A 22,197-nucleotide genomic window follows, 5' to 3' on the forward strand; every position below is an offset into this window, starting at 1 on the left:
ATTTCAACAGCTCAGCACTTCCAAGAAAAAGTCTGTCAGCACCTTGGAGTAATTCTCATCCATATAAAAGGGCAAAGCCCGTTGTGCCAAGGAACTCTCCTTCCCTATCTAAGGAGAAAAAAAAGTCACACAGCCATGCTCAAAAGGAACTGGTTTGTACCAGTACTTGTCCCCCACCTCCGAACAACTCCCTATGCTGTTAATTGCTTGTTGCTGGTCAATGCAGCACTACAAACAGTAGTATCTGCCATTTACAAAAGAACAGTACTTCCCCACCTTCCTGCCCAAGATTTCACTACATCCTTCAACTTTCAAGAGCCTTGTGCCCCTCCACCTTCTCCTAAGAGTAAGCTAGAGCTAAATTCAATGCATTACATGTGGGCCCTGCTTCAGTCAGCTGCATTGCACATGTGTAAGTGAATGCAGAATCTGGCTCAAAGAACGGAAAAGAGCCTTCGCTTCCCTCTCACCAACTATCCCCACTGGTAAGGGACAGGTGAGCCCTGGGCTAACCATCCAATATCAAGCTTTTCAAATAGAAGAGTCATAGGCCAACTACCCCATTCGTATCAAAATACAGGTGAGCATGAATCTGTTCAACTCAGCAAACGAAGGATCCACTTGGCACCTTCCTGACAGTTCAGCTCACCAGCTAGATCAGGGGTTCTCAAACTGGGGTCGTGACCCCTCAGGGGGTTTTAAGGTTATTACATGGGGGTCACAAGCAGTTACCCTTCACCTCCAGCTTAAATGTGTTTTTAATTTATAAGGGTGGGGGGGCTCTCTGTGTGAAAGCGGTCACCAATACAAAAGTTTGAGAACCACGGAGCTAGATAAGGGGGAAATAAGATCTCCCTATTCCCTATAGATGGGGCCTTGCAAAGAGTTGTGGGGTGGAGGCCAAAGAGGATAAATGAAGGGAGGGCAGATTCACAATTGCTCACGTAATAACTCTCTTCACTTACCGTAAGTGAGGTAAAGGTCATGCACATTCCACCAAAGCCATTCAGAGACAGTGAGATGAAGATCAGCACTGACAGTGCTGCAGTGGAAAAACAAGAGCATTTACTGGATGGAATCACAGTGTCCCCAAAAATCCTGGTTCCAACAAGTAGAATTTTGGCAAGGACTGAGCCAATGCCCTGCACAGAATGAAAGATTCCTTCCAAACTGGCTCATTCTAGCTCCACACTGTTCATTCTAAGCCAAGGTCACAGGGAAAGACATTCAGGTACTAGGAGAATCAGAATTCAGTGTGGGCATCAGTTTGCAGAGCCATGGACACTAGTTTTAATCTGGGATGTGTGGGAGTCCAAGGTCTCTTCTCCTCCCGCCCCTCTGAACTGTCTCACTGGTCAGCATTGGTCTCAAAAGAAAAATTTACTTTTTAGAACTGGGCTCCAGGGACCACCTCACTATCTCAGCTAGAGGATACGGCTATATTTATCCTGGGGCTGGGGAAGCCTTGAACAGTCAGCATTGGTTACTGCCCACCTCTTAATTCTGGAGGAACCTTTCAACTTTTTTTCTTAAATTTCCTCACTGTGAGCTCCCCACTGCTGAGGCACCTTCACTCTGGCAAAAGAGTGAAGCTGGGAAAGAGACAGCTGCCTCAGAGCCACCTTTGATACTGCTAAGCAAGGGACTGTACAAGCAGCACACCCAAAAATCTTCCCTCTGGAGACCAAGCTTAATGCCCCCTCAACACACCATGGGGCTCTGTATCTCACTGGTCACTGGCAGGCCTGGTCTGCAGTGCAAGATTATTATACTTTATACGTGATACAAAGCAGGCGGCAGTTTTTTGAACTTTTTGCTCACAGGATTCTTGCAGTATGGGACTCTGGCTGCATTCCCATCAGTGCTTACAAGAGGAGCTGGGCCTGCCTTTGAGCCACTGCACCCTCCCAGTAGGCAATAAGCAAAGTTTGTGCTGTATTTCTTGGGGGTGATCTCTTTAGCTCGCTGAGGACACTATAATCAGAGTATGTGCCCTTATTTTAGTGTTCTCTGCACACTACAGCACCCAGTTACTAGCTGAACCTTTCAAAAGTGTAACAACCCCAAGGCCCTTTCAATAGAGTCCACAGAGCTCAGTACTTACAATTTGGGTTACTAGCTCCATATGCAATCATCACACAGGACACAGCAAAGCAGGCACTGAAACAGAATTGAAGCCTTTAACTACATGTAAGAAAGCCGACTATAGAGAAGTTACACTGTCTCCGCAGTCTCAGTGCCTGGCTAAGGCGGAGACTTTGAGAGTTAATTGGCTGAAGCAGAATCTGGATAAGATGGAAGGGATGCCGATGGTTTGGAGACAAAAATCTAGAGTAATAGGTGAAAGTTCTTCATGTACCTTCTATGGGTATTGAAGAGTCAATCCTTCCCAATGCAAAACTCAAACTTGAGGTCCTAACAGGTTCTGAATTTTCAGGCAGTGTCAGTGTCCCATCATCTGCATATGACAAGGAGACTGCAACCACCTTCCCCTATGACATGGCCCTACTCACATCTATCCAGACTTCAGTCACCTCCAGGCTGGTGAAAGCAGCAGTTTGTATGAAGAGCATTCAGAGCCTTCACCTGCCCACCTCCCACGTGAGGCAGGTCAAGGAGCACAAATACTTGCCCTCAGTGCTTAGCACATGGTGCTGGCTCAGTTCCAGGTGCAATTCACATAGTTAGACTATTTAGAGATCTAGACAGTCTGGAACCCAGTTACCCAATAAACACTTCTCCCCTGCATTCCATCACAGCAACTCCACATGGTAATTTGAGACAGGAAGTGATATATTCCTTTGCCACTTGAAAGCACAAGGGAAGCTTTAGACAGGAAATACGCAATTAACTCTGGAGTAAATGGGGTAACATCCAGTTCTTGCAAGTCATGTGGGATGGGATAATTTAGTAACCACAAGCAAGACAGACCTTGTTTTCTTGGGTAATATAGCACCTTCAGCAGTACTGTGCCACTAGCACCATGGTGGGGCATTGACTTAGTATCAGCTTGACTCCCGTCCCTACTGACACAGTGGAATAGTTCTGCTGTCCCCCCAGAACCTCGTTTCCCAGGGAATTCAGAAGTCAGAGACTCTAGGAACATGGATGCAAGTCCCATCCCCTTCTCCTTATAGGGAGATTTAAAGGAGTTCACCTGTCAGCCTCAACCCTACCCTGTTCATGGCTGATGGAGCTCTGGGAGATTTCCAGTCCAGTCCAACAGCAGACAGGCTTTCCCCCCCCGGGTATCCATTTTACAAAGACAACAACAGTGGTCAGATACCATGGAGATAATGAGATCCCCTGGTGATAGGCATGAAACTAGAACCTGAGTAGAATGAACTGCTTGCCATAAACTATTGAACTGAGGACTAAGCATAACCTCTGGCTCAAAATTAACTTCTAGTTTTGAAACAGCTGGTAGGCTTCATGACACCAACCTGCCAAGCAGACGCAGTTTGCGAGGGCCATATTTGTCCATGACAATCCCAAGAGGCAGAGTGATTGCACTCAGCAAGAAGGATCCAACGGTAAAAGCCAGGTTCAACATTTCATCCTGCTCCGGGCAGATGAGCCACCCATTGATCCGAATCACAGCTTCCTGCTCTGTCCTGTTGCCATGTGCAGAGCTGGTGGTAACATTCTCTATATGGGATAAAAGAGAAACGTTCTCGTGTAGTGAGGAAGGCAGCACATTAAACCCAGTTACAAAAAGAGAGGCAGGTAGAACAGCCCTGCACACAGGCTGTTGCAACAAAAGTCACAGATCACAATTGCCTAGATACACAATTTACCAATCTTAATCCAGAATAAAGGTGTGCACACACAGATTTGCACCAAGATTACCAGAGGTGTGAATTACAACCCATACAATTATTTCTGTTCTAGTCACTGTGTAGACAAGCCCTTAGTCTAGAACAATCATTTGAAAGCCTGACATTCAGATGAGCTATGTCACCTCAACTCCCTGCACTGTGATAGGAGCAGTTTAAGAACAGCGCCTAGTCCTAATAGATGAATCTCTAGTTTTAGGCCTGACTCTCCAAGATGGTGATTCAACAGCCTCCAAGACCACTTATTCCATTGCCCCAATTGTTCTTCTAGTTATGAACCTTCCAAGCTCCCTGGATGACAGGGAAGGATGGCTCATCTGGGTTCTCCATATACCTGTAGATAGTTCTCCTTTCCCCAGACTTAAAATTTCAATTCTCTTAACTCCCAAATTGTATTGTCCAAAACATTGATCGTATTTCTTTCTTGATTTTTTTTTTTTTTTTTTTGCCTTCAGGTGAAGAACGCCAGCTGCAAACTCCCCTATAGAATGAAGTTTGTTATTTATCTTGCACAAAATGGCAACTATGGAATCAGGGCAGTTTGAAAAGGAGTTCAACATAAGCTCATCTCTGTTTACATTAGTAGTTTCACTGCCTCTTGTCAGCTCTTTCATTCTCTTGCAACAACTTCCCAGAAAGTTCTAAAAAGAAAGCGTGCTGCATTCATTTTCATTAACATAAATTGCTGATGCACTCCTTCTATATATTTCTATTTTCTGGCAGGATCAATTTTCAAGTCAAGTAAGCTTTGTTGGCATGACAAGGGACTTGGTCTTTCCCCAGCTGGAGAAAATCAATGTCATATAGAACTTTTCTATGGTATTTAATAACAAACTGTTTTAATGATAGTAAATATTGCCAAATACAGCTGACAAAGTTTAACATTCACAAGTTTAGAGATTTTTTTATGCATGAGTATATATGAGAATGGTGCCCAAAACTGAACTCATTACTTAAGTGAGATCTAAACAGCGCCAAGAAAAAAGGAATCATCTTGTGTGAGAGACAGCCGAATATGACATTTGCCTTTTTGTTCAGCATTACCAAATCTAGGTCTTTCATCGTTCTCTCTAATCCTAGTGGTCCCACTGCCCGGCAACCCTGCAAGTCAGACTTTAGAATATTTCCCTCTTACCAGAACCTCTATACCTTTAGAGAATGTAGTTATTGAGTTCAAACTAATTCTATAAGGCTGAGCTATGGTTTTAGTTCCATCTGCCAACCTGATTACTCCCAGCTTTGTATCAACTGGAAATAAACTCTGCTCTACCCTCCAGGTTTCAAATACCTACAGATACTCAGTGACACCATATTTGGTGACTGGGAAAGTGCCTTCTACATGCACATACCTAATATACAAGCACAGGTGCTCCACATACCCCCCAGAAGTATTGGAGTCTTTCTACCTTTTTTCATCTAGGTTCTCTCATTAGCACTTTCACTAATGGGGTCTCAGGCTTCCCCTGGCAAGGAACAACAAGTTTTGACCTATTCTTCCCCTTTATTATTCATGCCAATATTTATAAACCTTTATCCTGTCCCCCCTCTGTTGCCTGTTTTCCATGTCTTCATGTCCAGTTCCTTTGTCCACGTGACCCATTGTGTGTTTTTGGCCCTATCAGCATCCATTCTACAATTGCAGAATGGAGAAGTAATCACAGTGCTCCAGCAGCAATCTCACCACATCTGATGCAAAGAAATCACCCCCTCATTTGAGGTGTTCGTCACAAAAGATTTTCAGATTCGGTGCAAATACTGCAGACCGGCTCCAAGTCCTACCAGACTCCCATCTCCTGCATCTCACAGTATTTTATAAACTGTAAGCCTTAAAACACTCCTGTGAGGGAGGCAAGGGATACAAAGGGGTCACTTCACCCAGAGCCTCAATGCTTTGGGCTATTCGCAGAGATAAGGCCATAGGAAACAGATGTGGGTGAAAGGTTAAACTCAGACAAACAAGAATTAGACAAAACAGAAATGAATTCCCTGGGTCAGCACTCTATTAAGACAGCTGCAGTGCTTAGTTGTGGGCTAGGAGGGAGGGTGGGAGAAACACTGGCAATGCAGTGACCTTATAACTTTTGATTGTGTGTGTCAAACAGTCAGGGAGCTCTCCTCAGGAGAAAAAGAAAACAGAACAGGCAATACTTTAAGGATGGTTCATTCATTGTTGTTGTAATGTTATTAGTGTTTACCCTTACAACACGGATCCTCATCATGCACTCCAATGAGAGGGACACAAGCGTGAAGGGCAGACCCAAGAAGGGCAGCAATGTGGGGCAGTCTTGGAAACAGTGGCCAGAATCCCGCTGAGATTAAATGGACTCTGTGCAGGTCACTCGTCCAGAAATGTTCGGGAGCAGGGGTGCTTCACTTCAATGTGTGTCTCGGTAAATCATCTGGTTTTGTGTCCGTCTCAGAGGAAGACCCTGTTGATGGTACCATGTAGAAACTAAGACACCACCTTACTGCAGAAAAATAGGAATTGCCCAGAGCAATGAAAGAAAACCCAACAAAGTAAAATCAAAGTTGTTTAACTAGGGGCTCTGCCCCTTGTTATTCCCTGACTCTTTCAATGGTTTCTACACACACAAAAAATAGACGAGTGTCTACAGTATATGCCTGTCAATCTGAAGGCTTTCCATTTGGGAGAGTAAATTGAATAATGAGAGCCCCAGATGCACTGTACCCCTGCGAACTCTCACACTCAGTCAACAGATAGGAATTAGCAACATCACATGACAAGGAGCTAGGATGAGATTACCCTGAATAGAACCTGGATATCTACTTTTAGGTACCTGGCTACAGCAAATACTCCAATTCTCACTCATACACAGCTCACATCCTGATGTAGACCATTGTGTGGCACTATCACAGTGCTAGTCTCGATCTCTTGTGAGACTCTACAGAGAAGAAGGGTCCTCTGGTCTGACACCACCATCCTTTCTGAATTCTTCAGCCAGATCCCATTTGTAACAAACATTTTAGGGTGTTCCTGAGCATGAAGTGCAGGAAGCTACAGTTTGAGTAAATCAGAACAGAGATGTGGCCTGAACTCTGCTACACACTAGAGCAGTTTCAGATCCTTGTAAAACAGAAACAACTAGCTAGTATCAGCAATAATGAGATGACTCATTGCAGCCAACAGTTATTCCATTTACAGAACCTCCAATACCAGCTGCAGAACAACAGTTAGCAGCCTCACAGCCTAAGAACCAGCTCAAATTATTTAAACTCTTCAAGGATGAGAGAACTCAGGTGCAACAAAAGCCCTGCAGTGCCCATCAGAATTTGGTCATTTCTGGACCTGCATTCCCCTTCCCACCACAAAAAAAACAAACAAACAAAAAAAAACTAGCATGTGGTTCCCTAGACCAAAAGTTAAGTATTCCATAAGAAGGTCATTCATTAACTGCCCTTTGCTGACTTCTATGCATCCTAAGCAAACAGTACACCAGGGATGAACTTGGCCCTCCTAACAATGGTAACTGCCATCTCAAATCTTTTGGGTCAAGAAAGATTCAAGCAACCTAGTCTAGAATTCTCGGGGGGGGGGGGGGGAGGGAAGAGGAGGAGAACTGGAGGCAGGGAGAAAAGACAAGAACAGCTGGGAGATGGAGGGTTCCAACACTTGCAGACTTTCTAATCTGAGATTTCTTTTGCAACACATACTTATAAACATGTCAGGTGCCCAACCGTCTCTCATTTCCGTTTTTTGCTTCCCATATTTTCTTTGATTTCTCAGACACCGCATATAGAAAACTAGAGTGAAGGGGCTGTGTATGGGTGAACAACTGACTTGCAATACACAGGTTTCCCATGCCCATAAGAATTTGGCTTATCTTTTTAGTATTTGATGTGTTTGTTACACCCTAAATTTAGTTTGTGTTCCAACCCATACCGTGCATTCTGTCTGCTTATACCATTATGATGAAGTTCCAGTTGATGGAATTTCCCTCCACCTGGACATTCAGACTTTCAAAGTTAAATTTTAAAAACTCCCTCCCACCCCCCAGTATGATCTTGTGTTGCTGAGACAGTTACGTGGTACCAACACCTTCTCCACAGCACTGTGATTTCAGTAACAAGTGCTTTAACAATAAAAACAGAACATTGCCACACAAATCGAACATTTACCATGTTTATTCAATTAATGATCACAGAGTCACATGTCTGGCCTTTCCACAAATAGGTCACTTCAAACTGTGTGATTTGTAAGAGCCACTCATGGCTGCAGATTGTGGGTATGCATACACAGCAACTAGAGACCTGAGGCCGACCTGTGCTGGCTCGTGGGGGTTGGACGGTGGGGCTGTTTCATTGTTGTGTAGATGACCAGGCTCTGGGCTGAAGCCTGAGCTCTGGCACCCTTCCACCTTGCAGGTCCCATAGCCAAAGCTCCAGCCCGAGCCTGGAAGCCTACACAGCAATAAAACAACCCTGCAGCCTGAACTCAAGTTGGCTGTCACAGGCCAGCCGCAGGTTTTCCTTTGCAGTGTAGACATACCCTCACTGTCATGGGCTCCACAGCTTTAGTTTAGTGCTAAATTCCAAACATGAGTTAACAGGCAACATTTTCCTTCTACTTTTTTGTATTACAGACCCATCAAGCTGTAATTCAATTACTTCTTTATAAAAATCAGCTTTTTGGTATCCTGCAACCCTATCTCAGCAACCCTTTGTCTAACTAGCTCTTTATCTCTGCTCCTTGTGAGCAGATTGCCAACTTCAAGGACTTTATAATATACCTTGAAAAGACCTTGGACATCAGCCTCCCAACTCGTATCAGAAAAAAATGCAGCAAGTTATGGCCCTGAACACATCAGGCTTCAGAGTCCCCAGTAATTGCCAGTAAAGGCTGCACGTCCAGATAGCGTGTGCAGAATCAGCAGTCAGTCAATGGGGAAAGGGCAAGTTCAATTAGTTTTGAAGGGCAATTAATAGTAAAATTAAAAGTGGAGCAAAGTGTCACTATCAGATTCCCAGCCAGTTTAGTCTAAATGCACCTCCCAGAAAGTGCCCAGGGATGGCATCTAGCCCAGGACAGGAGTCCTCCACTCCCCCACCCCATCACAGAACTCTCTTTCCTAAGGCAGTTCTACACTTCACATGCTACACAGCTGCACCGCTGTAGTGCTTCAGTGAAGATACGACTACTCTGCCGGTGGGAGAAACTCTCCTGTCAGAGTTAATCCACCTCCATAAGAGGCAGTAGCTACGTCAATGGGAGAAGCCCTCCTGTCGACACAGTGCTGTCTACACTGGTCTGGTATAACTGTGATACTCGGGGGGGGGGATTTTTCACAGCCCTGAGTGACAGTTATACTGATGCAAGTTTACAGTGTAGACCTGGCCTAAATAGTTTGTTACTTTGATTCTCTTACTTTTTCAGGAATTCCTCCCCATTTTCCTTTTTAAAATAAAGCTACCAAGGAATCCATAGTCTCCCCCTTGGCAGAGCATCTGGATGGAGATCTATATCATACCTGGAAGGATTTCTGCTATGAAAAACACCAGCCTTTTTCTGAATTACAGCCCCTTTCAGGACTGATGTTGAAATCTCCAGAAACGAGGCTGCAAAGGGGACAAGGTCTAACTCTCTTAGTCTGAAGGGATCACAAGGAACAGAGTTTTTGCTGATGAGAGGGAAAGCCCGGCTAGTAATCTTTAGCTAATTAGGAAATTTTCTATGCAATAGACACGTGTGAGCAGCAGAGTCTGAATGACAAATGTTCAAAGGTTAAAAGTTATAAATTTCATTCCCCTGCCAATCTTTAGCTAGAAATCCCTCTCCCATTTATCTCGAACGATCCTGGTAAGGGCTACTGGTTGTAAATATTACTGGGTAGTGCTGGGGAAAGGGGTCACCTACACCGCATAACTCCAGTTAAATCAATCAATGAGCTTAGGCAGATGAGAGAGGTGGGCTGAATTCAAGTCTATCTATTGAGGCTCTTATAACAGTATCCATCACTGTAGCATAGTTCCTATCACACAGGGAAACTGAAGGAAAATTATAGGGGAGTCTGGGAGTGACCAAAAACCAAACAAGATCTTTGGGAACCTACTTGCCTTTGAGTTTATACATCTTTCCCCCATTTAGTAGTTGTGATTATAGGCATCAGAATAAAGAATTCCTAGGATAGAAGAGGGTGGAAAGAGGGAGAGAGAGAAAGGAAGAGCACGGATCATAATTGGTCTATGGAACTCACTGCCACGAGATATTAAGGCCAAGAATTTAGCAGAATTCTAAAAGGATCAGACATTTATACAGATAAAGAGAACATCTAGTTATATTAGATAGTAGTTATATAAAAGATATGGCTTATGCACTGAGGCAGGAATTAACTATTGACAAGGTGAGGAAAAAACTTCTCCTGTGAGCAAGCTATTTCATCATTGTCCAGGATGGAGGTTTAACACCTTCCTCTGAAACATCTGGCATTGGCCACTCTTGGAGACAAGACTAGGTGGACCATTGTTTTAAACTAGTCTGGCAATTTCTATGGTACGGAAAACTGTCATGACAGAAAGTATGTTAGAATATCACTGAGTTGGGAGGAATTTGGGAGGGGCGGGGGGGAGAAGGGCAGGATGGGCAGAAGATGAAAAAAAAAAAAAATCAAAAAGGATTACTTGGGGCTCACAATAAAGTTGGGTCCTGGCTAATTTGGGGAAGGGTTGGAGAGTGGCTATTCTTGGGGAAGAGGTTAGACTGCATGAATTACAAAACCAAAGTACATCCCATCCCAGCTCCAGCTCATGAGGAGCCCGAGGCAGGGGAAAGGATACAAATCCAATGTTTCTGTTTAAAGAGGTGGAACTCTGGAGAAGTTAACTAGGTTATTCCATGTAGATCTGCTGAGCCTCAACTCACCAGCACAGACAGCTGAGAGAATACTTGCAATACCACCTGCTGTCTTTCATGATCATATAAAATGGAATTTTCTAGAATAGTTAACTCAACCCAGGAAGCTTAGAAGAACTGGATGGTGGATTTAAAAAAAAAAAAAAAAAAGTGAATGGCTAATTGGCAATTAACTCTTTATACCTTGTGCACAGGGAAGTACCATGGAAAACATAGAATCATAGAATGTCAAGGTTGGAAGGGACCTCAGGAGATCATCTAGTCCAACCCCACTCAAAGCAGGACCAATCCCCAGACAGATTTTTGCCTCAGATCCCTAAATGGCCCCCTCAAGGATTGAACTCACAACCCTGGGTTTAGCAGGCCAATGCTCAAACCACTGAGCTATCCCTCTGTAAATAATGAAAGGGCTCATGTCTACACCACAACTAAACACCCACAGCTGGCCCATGTCAGCTGAAGGAGCCTGAATGCAATTAAACAGCCCCATAGCTCGAGTCCTGCAAATCTGAGTCAGCTGACAGGCCAGCCATGGGCATTTAATTTTAGTGTAGACACACCCTTAGTGGTGTCACCTAACAAATGGAGGTAGGAACATAAATATCCCAGATAAGCAACAGCTGGGGTGAGAAGCATGAATAAACAGAGCTTTATTCGCACAGCTTCCTATACTATCACACAACTGTGATAACCACCTAACAGCACATGAAGGAGGGAGATAAATTGTTTCAGTCAGGGCCATAAGGTGTAAGTATCGGATGTGATGGATCAGACCATGGGCTAGTTCAGTACCCTGCCTCTTAAGCTGGTAAATGCTAGATACTCCAAAAGAAGTCAGTCAAGCTACCCTGAATGAACCTAACCAACTGTATATGTGAATTCCTTCCCACCCACTACAGGTAATCAGATTGTCATGCAGGATGGTATTTTACTACCTTTGTTCTCTTAATCTGCACAGTTACAGAGGTTATTAATGGTTATAAGTTTTAGACTAGATGGCAGGAAAAATGCAACATACAAAACTGTAAGACTAGGACATCTTGCAGCATTTTACAATCATAATGTATAGAGTACATGAAATGAAACACTTTAGCCAGCATTGTAGTGCAGCCAAGCTAGGGTGAAAGAGGCAGATGTTTAGGGTGTAGCATTGCTGTATGTTGCTAGTTTAGGACAGGAGGGTCCTTCAGCCATCCACTCTCACAGTCACCTCTTCCCTAAGTTTTGTTCACTCCCCCCAGACCATATTCCTTCCACAACCACCCGTCAACCAGCTCAGACTTCTCTGCTGCTCTCAGCCCCAATCCTGATAGAGACTCCCTCCTCTCCGTACTCACCTTCACCTCCTCTTCTCCCCCCCGCTCACTACTCCATTCATCCCAACAACCCCCAGCCCTGACTCTGCCCCACATCAGCTTCCCTGACTCATGCATGGCCAAATCATCTCTGGAGAGACTCCAAGGATGCTGCTTAACTTGCTGCATTAAAGTTTGTTTTTTCCTCTTTCAGTTCTGCCATTTGCCTCATCAACCAGTTCCCTCCCCCCCCTGACTGGCTCCACACATCTACAACCCCCATCACAGCACTGCTGCTCCTCAAACTTGTGCCACCTCCTTCGCCCATTTCTCTTTCAGCCCAAGATCTTGTCAAGTTTCTCAGAAGAGAACTCTCCAAGCTGAAGGCCGTCCTCCCATTCCCTCTGCTGATCCTCAGCTCACAAACCCCTCCTTGCTCAGACTAGGGGCACCTCTCCTCTCCACTCCCAATCCCATCTCCCATATTCCTCCATCACATTTGATAATCCAGCTAGCATCCTCCCCATAGAACAGGGGCAGCTACAGTGTAGTTCTTGGCTCATCACTTCCCTTCACCAGAGATTGGCACTCCTGGCGGAGCAGGTGATGCTCTACAAGACAAGAGAGAAGTAGTAGGGAGCAGTGAAAGTACTCAGAGGTGAGGAGAACAGACATGAACTTGATGCAGTGAAGCAGGGGGAGCCAGTAGAAGGATCAAAGGTGTGCACGCAAAATGGTCAGAGTGATGGGCAAGGAAGATGGTCTCAGTAGCAGCATTCTGAATGGACTGTAGGGGGTAGCATCAGCATTTTGGGATACATGGCAGCCCACAGTGGAAAGTCTCAGAGCCCAGGTTGACAGACTCAAGCCTGTGGGGCTCGGGCTGACACACTAAAAATAGCTGTGTAGAGGTTGCAGCTCGGGCTGGAACTCAGGCTCTGAAGCCTAGGGAGTGGGATGATCTCAAGAGTCTCATAGACTCATAGACTCATAGACTTTAAGGTCAGAAGGGACCAATATGGTCATCTAGTCTGACCTCCCGCATGATGCAGGCCACAAAAGCTGACCCACCCACAACAGAATCTTCCAGCCTGCGACCCCTGCCCTATGCTGCGGAGGAAGGCGAAAAACCTCCAGGGCCTCTGCCAATCTACCCTGGAGGACCCCAAATATGGCGATCAGCAGAACCCCGAGCATACAGGCAAGATTCTACAGCCGGACCCCCATTTTACCCGCGATGGCACGTTAATGCCTAATTGACTAAAATCATGTTATCCCTTCAAACCATTCCCTCCATAAACTTATCAAGCCTAATCTTGAAGCCAGAAAGGTCTTTCGCCCCCACCGTTTCCCTCGGAAGGCTGTTCCAAAATTTCACCCCTCTGACTGTTAGAAACCTTCTTCTAATTTCAAGCCTAGACTTCCCCACGGCCAGTTTATATCCATTCGTTCTCGTGTCCACATTACTACTGAGCTGAAATAATTCCTCTCCCTCCTTGGTATTAATCCCTTTGATATATTTAAAGAGAGCAATCATATCCCCCCTCAGCCTTCTTTTGGTTAGGCTAAACAAACCGAGCTCCTCGAGTCTCCTTTCATAGGAAAGGTTTTCCATTCCTCGGATCATCCTAGTGGCCCTTCTCTGTACCCGTTCCAGTTTGAGTTCATCCTTTTTAAACATAGGAGACCAGAACTGCACACAGTACTCCAAATGAGGTCTCACCAGCGCCTTGTATAACGGAAGCAGCACCTCCCTGTCCCTACTAGAAATACCTCGCCTAACGCATCCCAAAATCGCATTAGCTTTTTTCACAGCCACGTCACATTGCCGACTCATAGTCATCCTGCGATCAACCAGGACTCCGAGGTCCTTCTCCTCCTCCGTCACTTCCAACCTATGCGTCCCTAACTTATAACTAAAATTTTTATTAGTCATCCCTAAATGCATCACCTTGCACTTCTCACTATTAAATCTCATCCTATTATTGTTACTCCAATTTACAAGGTCATCCAAGTCTCCCTGCAGAATATCCCGATCCTTCTCCGAATTGGCAATACCTCCCAACTTTGTGTCATCCGCAAACTTTATCAGCCCACTCCTACATTCGGTTCCGAGGTCAGTAACGAATAGATTGAATAAAATCGGACCCAAAACTGAACCTTGAGGAACCCCACTGGTGACCTCCGTCCAACCCGACAGTTCACCTTTCAGTACTACCCGCTGCAGTCTCCCCTTTAACCAGTTCCTTATCCACCTCTGGAATTTCATATCGATCCCCATCTTTTCCAATTTAACCAATAATTCCTCGTGCGGCACAGTATCAAATGCTTTACTAAAATCGAGGTAAATTAGATCCACCGCATTTCCTTTATCTAGAAGGTCTGTTACTTTCTCAAAGAAGGAGATCAAGTTGGTTTGGCACGATCTGCCTTTCGTAAACCCATGTTGTAATTTGTCCCAATTGCCATTCACCTCAAGGTCCTTAACTACTTTTTCCTTCAAAATTTTTTCCAAGACCTTGCATACTACAGAAGTTAAACTAACAGGCCTGTAGTTACCCGGGTCACTTTTTTTCCCCTTCTTAAAAATAGGAACCACATTAGCTATTTTCCAGTCCATCGGTACCACCCCCGAGTTTACAGATTTATTAAAAATTATCGCCAAGGGGCTTGCAATTTCTCGCGCCAGCTCCTTCAATATTCTAGGATGAAGATCATCCGGTCCGCCCGACTTAGTCCCATTTAGCTGGTCAAGTTTGGCTTCCACCTCTGATACTGTAATTGCAATCGCCCCTCCTTTATTCCCCTCTGTCTCGCTCCCTCTATTCCTAAGCCCTTCATTAGCCTTATTAAACACCGACGCAAAATATTCATTTAGATATTGTGCCATGCCTAGATTATCCTTAATCTCCACTCCATTTACATGCTTCAGCGGTCCCACTTCCTCTTTCTTGGTTTTCTTCCTATTTATATGGCTATAAAACCTCTTACTATTGGATTGAATTCCCCTCGCGAGGTCCAACTCTACACGGCTTTTGGCCTTTCTCACCGCATCCCTACATGCTCTGACCTCAATAAGGTAGGTTTCCTTGCCGATCTGTCCCCTCTTCCATTCTTTGTACGCTTTCTGTTTTTTCTTAATCGCCCCTTTGAGACGCCCGCTCATCCAGCTAGGTCTAATTCTCCTGCCTACTAATCGTTTCCCCTTTCTCGGGATCCATGCCTCGGACAGCTCGTGCAACTTCAGCTTGAAATAATCCCAGGCCTCATCTGCCTTTAGCTCTCTAAGTATGTTAGCCCAATCCACTTCCCTAAGTAGTTGCCTTAATTTATTAAAGTTGGCCTTTTTGAAATCGTAAACCTTAGTCACAGTTTTATTTCTGTTAATCCTTCCATTTAGTTTAAACCGAATTAGCTCATGATCACTCGAGCCAAGGTTGTCCCCTACTACCATTTCCTCAACTAGGTCCTCACTACTCACCAGCACCAAATCTAAAATGGCATCCCCCCTCGTCGGTTCAGCTACTACTTGATGAAGGAATTCATCTGCTAGCACGTCTAGGAACATCTGAGCCCTATTATTGTTACTAGCATTTGTTCCCCAATCTATGTCTGGGAAGTTAAAGTCCCCCATGATCACACAGCTCTTATTAGTTTTTACTTCCTTAAAAACATTAAATAGTTCTCTGTCCGCATCCAGGCTAGATCCTGGCGGTCTACAGCACACCCCAAGCAGTATCTCAGGGGAGGCTCTAGTAGTTCTTTTACCCAGTGTAATCATTGCCCAGACAGACTCTGTCTTATCCATTCCATCACTTATTATTTCTTTACATTTTAGCTCATTATTCACATACAGTGCCACACCCCCACCTTTACCTTTTTTCCGGTCATTCCTAAACAGCACATACCCTTCCATACCTGTACTCCAGTCATGACTACAGTTCCACCATGTTTCGGTTATTCCTACGATATCAGGTTTCATTTCTTGGACCAGGAGCTCCAATTCCTCCATTTTGTTACCTAGGCTTCTCGCATTGGTGTATAAACATCTTACCGTATGCTGTCTATCCTTTCTCCCATTAGTTATGCACTTTGGTACGGACCCCGTAGTGTCCATCCGCCCCCTCCTTCTAATGTCCAATTCCCTACCCCTATCTATATCTGTGCTTATCTCTTCGCCCTCTTTTTCAGTGTTGGAATCTGGCGTGGAGATTAACTGGACATCTCCCAACCGTCTCCCCCATCCCAACCGTCTCCCCCACAATGAGTCGAGCCACAATGTCTACACAGCTATTTTTAGCATGACCCAAACCCAAGTCTATTGACCAGGGCTCTAAGACTCACTGTCAAGGGCTGTGTAGATGCACCCAGGGAGACCAATGGTGAGAGGTTACAGTAACTGTGGGGAGAGGCGGAGGTGGTCTAGATGAACATTCCTACTAGCTGGACAGAAAGAAATAGGACAGATCTCAGAAACATTGTGAAGGGAGAAGTAGCAGGATTTGGCCAAAGCCTGGATGTGTGGGCAAGAGAGGGTGTAGTTAAAGGTGGGCCCGATGACTTTTCCCCAGACTCTCCTGCTCATGTGCTGCACCCCACCAGCTCTGCTTTCCTCCATCCCCTTTTGTCTCATACCACAAGCAGCCCTGAGCTTCTCTTGTACACCTAGAGCATCTTCCCTGTTTTGTCACACTCTTTCTCCACACCCACCTCTTTCCATAAACTCTAATCAACAGCTTATCTGAACGTTCTCTTTGAAAGATCAGCAAGACCCCAGCTAGAGAGGCAAGGTAGAGGAAAGACAGTATAGGAAAGCTTAGGAGTCTTGTATTTGCCTAGACTGTAAGATCCTCAGGACAAGGCCCAATCTTCACACTCTCTGCAAAGCACATGACACACCAAAGATATTATATACAAATGTTATGTCAGCAAGTCTCCAAGAGAATCTAGGGAGGGAGAATGCATTCCTCCAGGCCTGATCAGTGCATCAACCCTAATCACATAGGCGCTCTTCACACCAGCACACACAGACTGCGAGCTTCTTTGCCATGCCCCAACCCTGACATACATCACAGTCAAATCTCCAGAACAGACTCAGCTGAATTCATGTGAACAGCCCCCAGACTTCTTCCTTACCTGGTTCATGACATAGGTAGGAGTAAAATCCTTCGGATTTCAGCATGATGAGCAGTGATGCCCAGCCCAGAAGAACAGCAGAGAAGAGAAGATTCTCTACAACAGCTGTGCATGCCATCCACCAGCGCCGCCGATGCGCAGTAGCAAGTGTGGGAGCCATTGCAACACGTGAGGACTTATTTCTCTAGTATCTAAACCTGTAACAAATTGAAAACAGGACTCTTAAGTTCATCCCCATGTGTCAATATTTATAGAATTAGATATTCATGGCTGCTACTTGCAGGTAGGGGCTACATGGAACAGAATTCAAGTACAGATATCTGCTCTGACAGATGTGCAAAACTACATGCTAAATAGAAGCCATTGAGGCGTAAAACTAAGCTCTGCAGAATGAAATTCAGAGAGTCAATGTCAAGCAGCCCAGGAGGGAAGGGAGCACACGTGCACTTGAACCTGGCGTTATGGTCTCTCTGCTGCGTATATTGCACTCCAGGGGAGTGTTCAGCGCTGCGTCCGTTCTACCTGATGAACAGCAGGTATGAAAGCACAGCCTGGGTGAAACCACAGTAGGAGATGTCTCCCACTGCCTGCTCAGAGCCCATTTTTATGGCAACCCCAGTGCCCTGCCTGCCACCTGTAGCGAGATGGAGAGAGAGGACAAGGCAGACCTCCTTTTTAAGGTGGCCCCAATAAGAAATATAGCAGCTTGCAGAATGGAGAATCATCCAACTTATCAGTCTATCTGCAGAACTGAAGGCAGGAGAGGTTTGGGCCCCTACAAGGGTACCAATCTGGTTATCTATGCCTGTTGAGTCTCAGACATTCTTGATCATTTTGAGTCCATCCAGCTTGAGCAAATGATGGATTCACCCTACACTGGAGTGCAGATCTGCTCTGAAGAGCAACTGTGAAAGTGGTGTTTTAGAAGCAGCCACTGATTTTGGCTGCCCTATTTGAGACAGCCTGGGCCTGGTTTTCAAGAACTTCGGAACTCCAAAATCAGTGGCCATTTTGGAAAACTTGGACTTTATTTCAGTTCCTAAGCTCAGGGTCTCTACCTCAAATATCTGTGGGAAGATTCGTTGGTCAGGCTAGATCAGTGGTTCTCAACATTTCCAGACTACTGTGCCTCTTTCGTAGTCTGATTTGTCTTTCGTATCCCAAGTTCCACCTCACATAAAAACCTCTCCGGCTGCCCAGCTCTGAAGGCAGTGCCACCACCAGCAGCAGCACAGAAGTAAGGGTGGCGATACCATACCACCCTTACTTCTATGCTGCTGCTGGCAGTAGCACCTTCAGAGCTGGGCAGCTAGAGAGTGGTGGCTTTTGGCCAGGGTGTTCATGTTGTTTGCAGCACTGGAGGGCTATTTTTAAAATCCTGCTCCTGTCCCACCCTGCAATATCCACTCCCACCTTGTTTGTTGAATTTTTATCCCTCTCCCACTGTTATGGCAGTGGGTCCTGCAGGACCCACCAGACCCCAGTTCTGCTGCAGGGCTCTAGAGTCTGTTGTAAACTTGACAAATAAGATGAACTGACCTACCTCCTGGAAGACCTCTGCATACCCCCAGGGAATACAAGTACCTCTGGTTGAGAGCCACTGCTCTAGAGGAGACTCATAGCCCCATTTGAAGAAGCCATTTCTATAGTCACTTTTCAGAGAAGAACCCACTTTAATGATGAGGAGGAAGAGACGGCCATGAGGAAAGTCAGGAACACCAGGGCTGCCTGTGATTCCTGGATCTAGAGCAAGGTCCCTTCCTCCTGGCTCACCCCCAGCATGGAGGGTCTGACCCCATTTACTAACAGGAAGCTTGAGCTGTGAGTGTGGAGTAGGACTCACCCCTAATGCTGCAGTGACAGGCAGAACACAACCCCTGGCCGCCTCGGGTACTTCCCCACTCACAGACCCCAGTGTCACCTGGCACAAGGGGCAGTCCTGCCCTGTCCACATGAGCTACCATAACCCTTCTTCACCCCACACAGACCACCAGCACCCACCATGCAACAGCCAAAACCAGTCTGAACTGGCCGCAGCACTGAAAAGACAGGGAAGACCAGGCTCCGGGGCAACCAGGCCAGCCACAGAATATGCAGGGACTGACCCCCACATTGGGGATCCCAGGCTCTGACACTGAGCCCCCCCAGTTGCCCCCAAACACAGCCCCAGCTGGCTCCAAAATGTGCCTCCAACCCTCAGCACCCCCTGCTCCCTCTTCTCCATCAGTCCCCCCCCCTGGATACCCCAACCTGCTCCATACCCCCTCCTCTCCATCAGTCCCCCCCTCCTCAGAGTGCCCCCAACCCCCTCCATACCCCCTCCTCTCCATCAGTCCCCCCCTCCTCAGAGTGCCCCCAACCCCCTCCATACCCCCTCCTCTCCATCAGTCCCCTCCTCCTCAGAGTACCCCCAACTCCCCCTCCATACCCCCTCCTCTCCATCAGTCCCCTCCTCCTCAGAGTACCCCCAACTCCCCCTCCATACCCCCTCCTCTCCATCAGTCCCCCCCCTCCTCAGAGTGTCTCCCCTCCCACCACTCCCCCCTCCAGGTACCCCAACCCGCTCCGTACCCCCTCCTCTCCATCAGTCCCCTCCCCCCAGAGTGCCCCCAACTCCCCCCTCCGGGTACCCCCTGGTCCCCCCAACCCTCCGTGCGCCCCGCTGCCCCTCAGCATCGCCCCGGCCCCGCTCACCCCGCCCGGCGCGCGCTCCGCTCTCGCTCGCTCCGGTTCCACCCGGTGTTTTTTATTCGGCTCCTTAGACAAAACAGCGGCGGCAGGTGATTGGCTGCGAGGGGGCTGGAAACAGGCGGTGGCCAATCAGCGCCCACCCGGCATGGGAGGGGGCGGCCTCGGGGCCGCACCGCCGCTGAGGTCCCGAAGCGGAGCGCGAGGTGTTGCTGCGCCCCCCGCCCCCGGGCCACCCCTCGCCCACTGCTCCCCCCGCCCCCGGTGCGCCCGGGCCACCCCTCGCCCCCTGCACCCCCCGCTCCCGGGCCACCCCTCGCCCGCTGCTCCCCCCGCCCGGGCCCCTCGCCCCCTGCACCCCCCGCCCCCGGTGCGCCCGGGCCACCCCTCGCCCCCTGCACCCCCCGCTCCCGGGCCACCCCTCGCCCACTGCTCCCCCCGCCCCCGGTGCGCCCGGGCCACCCCTCGCCCCCTGCACCCCCCGCTCCCGGGCCACCCCTCGCCCACTGCTCCCCCCGCCCCCGGTGCGCCCGGGCCACCCCTCGCCCCCTGCACCCCCCGCTCCCGGGCCACCCCTCGCCCTCTGCTCCCCCCGCCCGGGCCCCTCGCCCCCTGCACCCCCCGCTCCCGGTGCGCCCGGGCCACCCCTCGCCACTGCTCCCCCCGCCCAGGCCCCTCGCCCCCATCACCCATCGCCCCCGGTGCGCCCGGGCCACCCCTCGCCCGCTGCTCCCCCCGCCCGGGCCCCTCGCCCCCTGCACCCCCCGCCCCCGGTGCGCCCGGGCCACCCCTCGCCCCCTGCACCCCCCGCTCCCGGGCCACCCCTCGCCCACTGCTCCCCCCGCCCCCGGTGCGCCCGGGCCACCCCTCGCCCCCTGCACCCCCCGCTCCCGGGCCACCCCTCGCCCACTGCTCCCCCCGCCCCCGGTGCGCCCGGGCCACCCCTCGCCCACTGCACCCCCCGCTCCCGGGCCACCCCTCGCCCACTGCTCCCCCCGCCCCCGGTGCGCCCGGGCCACCCCTCGCCCCCTGCACCCCCCGCTCCCGGGCCACCCCTCGCCCACTGCTCCCCCCGCCCCCGGTGCGCCCGGGCCACCCCTCGCCCCCTGCACCCCCCGCTCCCGGGCCACCCCTCGCCCACTGCTCCCCCCGCCCCCGGTGCGCCCGGGCCACCCCTCGCCCACTGCACCCCCCGCTCCCGGGCCACCCCTCGCCCACTGCTCCCCCCGCCCCCGGTGCGCCCGGGCCACCCCTCGCCCCCTGCACCCCCCGCTCCCGGGCCACCCCTCGCCCACTGCTCCCCCCGCCCCCGGTGCGCCCGGGCCACCCCTCGCCCCCTGCACCCCCCGCTCCCGGGCCACCCCTCGCCCTCTGCTCCCCCCGCCCGGGCCCCTCGCCCCCTGCACCCCCCGCTCCCGGTGCGCCCGGGCCACCCCTCGCCCACTGCTCCCCCCGCCCAGGCCCCTCGCCCCCATCACCCATCGCCCCCGGTGCGCCCGGGCCACCCCTCGCCCGCTGCTCCCCCCGCCCGGGCCCCTCGCCCCCTGCACCCCCCGCTCCCGGTGCGCCCGGGCCACCCCTCGCCCACTGCTCCCCCGCCCGGGCCCCTCGCCCCCTGCACCCCCCGCTCCCGGGCCACCCCCCGCCCCCTGCACCCCCCACCCCCGGTGCGCCCGGGCCACCCCTCGCCCACTGCTCCCCCCGCCCAGGCCCCTCGCCCCCATCACCCATCGCCCCCGGTGCGCCCGGGCCACCCCTCGCCCGCTGCTCCCCCCGCCCCCTACACCCCCGCTCCCGGTGCGCCCGGGCCACCCCTCGCCCTCTGCTCCCCCCGCCCGGGCCACCCCTCGCCCTCTGCTCCCCCCGCCCGGGCCCCTCGCCCCCTGCACCCCCCGCCCCCGGTGCGCCCGGGCCACCCCTCGCCCTCTGCTCCCCCCGCCCAGGCCCCTCGCCCCCTGAACCCCCCGCCCCCGGTGCGCCCGGGCCCCTCGCCCCCTGCACCCCCTGCCCCCTGCACCCCCGCTCCCGGTGCGCCTGGGCCACCCCTCGCCCCCTGCTCCCCCCGCCCGGGCCCCTCGCCCCCACTGCACAGTGCACCATCGCCTGGGCCCCTCGCCCCCAATACCTGGGCCCATCCGTGTGCCCATCACCTGGGCCTGTCGCCCAGTGCCACCCATTGCCTGGGTCCATCCCGGCATCCCCATCGCCTGGGCCCTTCCATGCACCCATTGCCAGGGCATATTTTATGCCATGTAGTACCCAGGCGTTCCTTGCCAGGATGTAGCTAATTTCCTGTTACTACAGGATCTAGGTACCCAAAACTGTGATGTATCTGGGCCCCCTTGAAAGCTCACCCCATTGCTTTATTGTTCTT

The 22,197-nt window shown here is 49.9% G+C and overlaps 1 protein-coding gene across 1 annotated transcript in view; it reads right to left on the reverse strand.

Moving 5' to 3' along the window:
* Positions 1 to 19,887, reverse strand: part of SLC43A2 (solute carrier family 43 member 2) — a 47,556-nt gene extending 27,669 nt beyond the window's left edge. Inside the window, exons 1-5 of the mRNA XM_065418244.1 lie at positions 19,830 to 19,887; positions 17,136 to 17,332; positions 3,444 to 3,648; positions 2,105 to 2,160; positions 966 to 1,042 (exon numbers count right to left, since the gene is read on the reverse strand). Coding sequence (XP_065274316.1) covers positions 966 to 1,042; positions 2,105 to 2,160; positions 3,444 to 3,648; positions 17,136 to 17,295 — 498 coding nt within the window. The 5' untranslated portion in view covers positions 17,296 to 17,332; positions 19,830 to 19,887. The remainder of the gene's footprint in view (positions 1 to 965; positions 1,043 to 2,104; positions 2,161 to 3,443; positions 3,649 to 17,135; positions 17,333 to 19,829) is intronic.
* Between the last annotated feature and the right edge of the window lie 2,310 nt (positions 19,888 to 22,197).

Source organism: Emys orbicularis, chromosome 17 (assembly GCF_028017835.1).
Source record: "Emys orbicularis isolate rEmyOrb1 chromosome 17, rEmyOrb1.hap1, whole genome shotgun sequence".
NCBI lineage: Eukaryota > Metazoa > Chordata > Testudines > Emydidae > Emys > Emys orbicularis.